Genomic DNA, 3391 nt, shown 5'->3' with positions numbered 1-3391 from the left:
GTAGTTAAAGTACATGGAGCCTGTTTTTGGCGGTTTTTCAAATACGCAGTGCTTTCCATCCAATGCACCTATGCAATTTGGATAGTTCCAGATTTGCCAATACTTTTCTTCCACTCGTTTCCATTGGTCCTCAGTTGGTTGGGGCATATAGATCGGCTGCAAAACTTCCCATAGGGCTCTACATGTGTCATAAATTATTTTGCGAACTGTAGACTCACCAATCCTATTGCTAAATGAAATAGTCGCAATAGAGTCTCCATAGCCCAAAAATCTGCAAAATTTAAGTCCAAATAATTTGAAAGTTATACCTTACCTATGTATCATTTTACAATAATGTTTTTTTATTTTATTAAAAAAAATCAATACAGTATTCTAATAAGTATTTAATAATTTATTAAATTTTTAACTACAAATTAACTTTAAACTTTAAATTTAATAAATATTGAACTATGTATTTTTAATATTTTTTAACTACTATTGCTATAATATATTAGAAGTCTTGTATTAAATTTTGAAGCTTTTTTACCTAACAAATAAACTTTTATTGTCATTTATAAAAAAAAAAACTAAAAAAGATTGAACATTTAAAATTGAAATCTCAAAAAATGACCTCCCAAAGTACCAAGGTTAGGTCGAGAAGTTCTCGTATATACAGACACTAAAAAAAAAAATGAACATTGTAAAATCAATACACTCTGAGCGGATATATATAGCCTTAAAATAAGAAAAATATTTTGAATACATATTAAATGTTGTAATAAAAAAAACAATCTAAATAACTGGTGAAATTTTAAGTATCTATATGAAGTTAATTTTATAAATATTATTCGCTATATTAATAAATAATGTATGGATAATATCAATATTAATTTAATATTAATTTGTGACTTTTTAGTTTCGGAATGCAAAAAAAGATGGACCAGTCTTCGTGACCAGTATCGGCGAAATGTTGTTAAAAAAAAAAACAGTAAGTGGCCAGAGTGCAGTAACTCGTGTTAAATGGAGGTTTGAAGATACATTGTCGTTTTTATCACCACATATGAAAGAAAGGACTCAAAAGTCAAACTTGGATACTGGAAGTTCATCTGATTCTCATGATAACAGTATAAATATAACACATGATGATGAAACCAATCAATTTTTAGAAGGTTCAGATCAGTCGCCAATTCCGAGCAATTCTTCATATCAGGTCCCATCGCCACTCCCAAGTACTTCATCATATGCAAACCCATCGCCTGCTTCTACTATATCCTCATCTCTTGGCAGTAATTCACACAATAAAAAAAATAATAAAACTTCTCAACAACCAACGACTGCTCAAGTTCTTCAAAACTATATAGATTCAAAAAAAGCCAAGTTAGAATCGCCCAGTGACCACATTGGAGCATTTTTTACCGCTATGGAAGCAACTACTAGAAGACTGCCACCAGTTCTTCAAATCGAAGCAAAAGCTAAAATTGGTGCATTACTCTCGGATTTGGAGATGAAAGCTTACTATATTTCTACTGAACATAATGTTTCTATCGCTTCGCCACATCAAAATACCAGCTTATCCAACTCCTTCAATGATACAGCAAATATGACACTAACTGCACATAATATTGCCTCACCACTTGAAAGTACTTCTTTTATTAACCAAACAAACAATATGACGCCAACTGTTTCTCCTAGCAAACCAATGGATTTTTCTACTAACCAACATCGTATAATTGCTCATTGTACAACACACATCAACTTCTGAAGGACAAATTGAAATCTTTGGAATCGACAACAATTTATATACTTTTCAATAATATTTTTGGAGTTATTTAAACATTTTTTTAAAAATTTGTAATATTTTTTTAATATTGAAAAAAGTTCAGTAAACAGTAATAAACCATTTCTTTTTAAATTATGAATGTATATTATATGTATATATTATGTTTACTTACTTTAGGGTGATTGCCAATATTTCATCTGGTGGGATACAGCGCCTGAAATTTGTGTCTTGCTTTTGTAGTTGTGGCAGCATGTCAAGTAAATCAAAAAATTTGTTCGAACTCATTCTAAAATATTTAAAAAATTTTGACTCATCTTGAAGGAGGTCTGGAAATAACGTATGGAATTCTCCATGCTCATCTCTTTTTGTGTTGATGTTATGAACCCATAACCGTTTTTTTTTCGCCTTCTCTTCCTCCTCTGCAATACTTGCCATTATAAATAGTTCCTCGTCGGATGAGAAGTCCATGGTAAAATTGTAATATAGGTGTAATAACAAATTTAATTAAAAAAAAAAAATACTAATGAAAGAAAAACCACAACCAAATACACTATACTGTAGCAAAAATGTAAAATGCAGATTGACGACGACTGTCTGACGATTATTGGGACGGAATCTAGACGTATCTAGTGTGCGTGACGCTAACGTTACGTCACATCACGTCTCCGACTGTCTCCGTAACGTAACGTGACGGAACGTAACGAAACGTATCTGGTGTGCGCGCTGCTTTAGTGATGTTTAGACTTGCGTCTTCGGTTTGATGGCAACAGTCAAATTCCGGAAAATCAAAAATAATTACACCCGAATTATCAGTAATTAATGGTTCTTTGTTATTTTCAACGGTTTCACATTCATTTTGCAAAAAAAAAATTACCAAGTTCAATTACCTCTTGTTGGGCTTGCTCATCGGTATCGCCATCATCTATATCGTATTCGTCCTCAGATTCTGGATCATCCGGAACATCCATTAATAACCATTCTTCAATATCTTGATCTTTTTTACATGCACTCATTTTTAAAAAAAATAATTTAAAAGAAATTGTTTTATGATAAAAATTGACGATGATAATATATAAATTATATACGAGACGTGCGTACGTAAGATTATGTTATATATTTTATTACAGACACACGAACGATTGTTTTACGACTGAGGAATACTAACGGGATATATGAGTCCCACGACAAAAATGTTGATTATTTTCGTAAATATTGATAATATTGACACAAACAAAATTCGATAACACTTTTTAGAAGTACTATAATGATTTGGAATAATATGTAACAGTTATTTTTTAGCAACAGTCATAACAATAACGAAAACAATATCATGATTTGATACATAAGGTTTCGAGAAGATAAGCTAGCTATTATGAGCTAATAATAATATTTTATACCAATATATATGTATGTTTATATTTTTTTTCGTTTTTTAAACGGGACTAAGATATCCTATCAGGCCATAACATACCAATTTATAGAATAATATATTTTCTATTGATATTCAAAGTGTCCGGGACTTAAACGTCCCGCCAGTACCGAAAGGGTTAAACTATTAAAATATTAAATTGTAAATACTATTTTATACTATTATTATTTTTAGTAATACGTAACTGAACGAAGTACAACAAG

General features: G+C 30.7%; 1 protein-coding gene across 1 annotated transcript; it reads left to right on the top strand.

The window, feature by feature from the left end:
* Positions 1–906: 906 nt before the first annotated feature.
* On the top strand, positions 907–1741 carry LOC112592263. The gene has a single exon (XM_025336275.1). It carries the CDS (start codon positions 947–949, stop codon positions 1739–1741), a length of 795 nt encoding a protein of 264 aa, XP_025192060.1. The 5' UTR covers positions 907–946.
* The last annotated feature ends 1650 nt before the right edge of the window (positions 1742–3391 follow it).

Source organism: Melanaphis sacchari, unplaced genomic scaffold (genome assembly GCF_002803265.2).
Source record: "Melanaphis sacchari strain LSU unplaced genomic scaffold, SCAv2.0 Contig1650_pilon_pilon, whole genome shotgun sequence".
NCBI classification, from domain to species: Eukaryota; Metazoa; Arthropoda; class Insecta; order Hemiptera; family Aphididae; genus Melanaphis; species Melanaphis sacchari.
The sequence above is the reverse complement of the archived record's forward strand: the minus strand, read 5'-3'. Positions and strand labels throughout refer to the sequence as shown.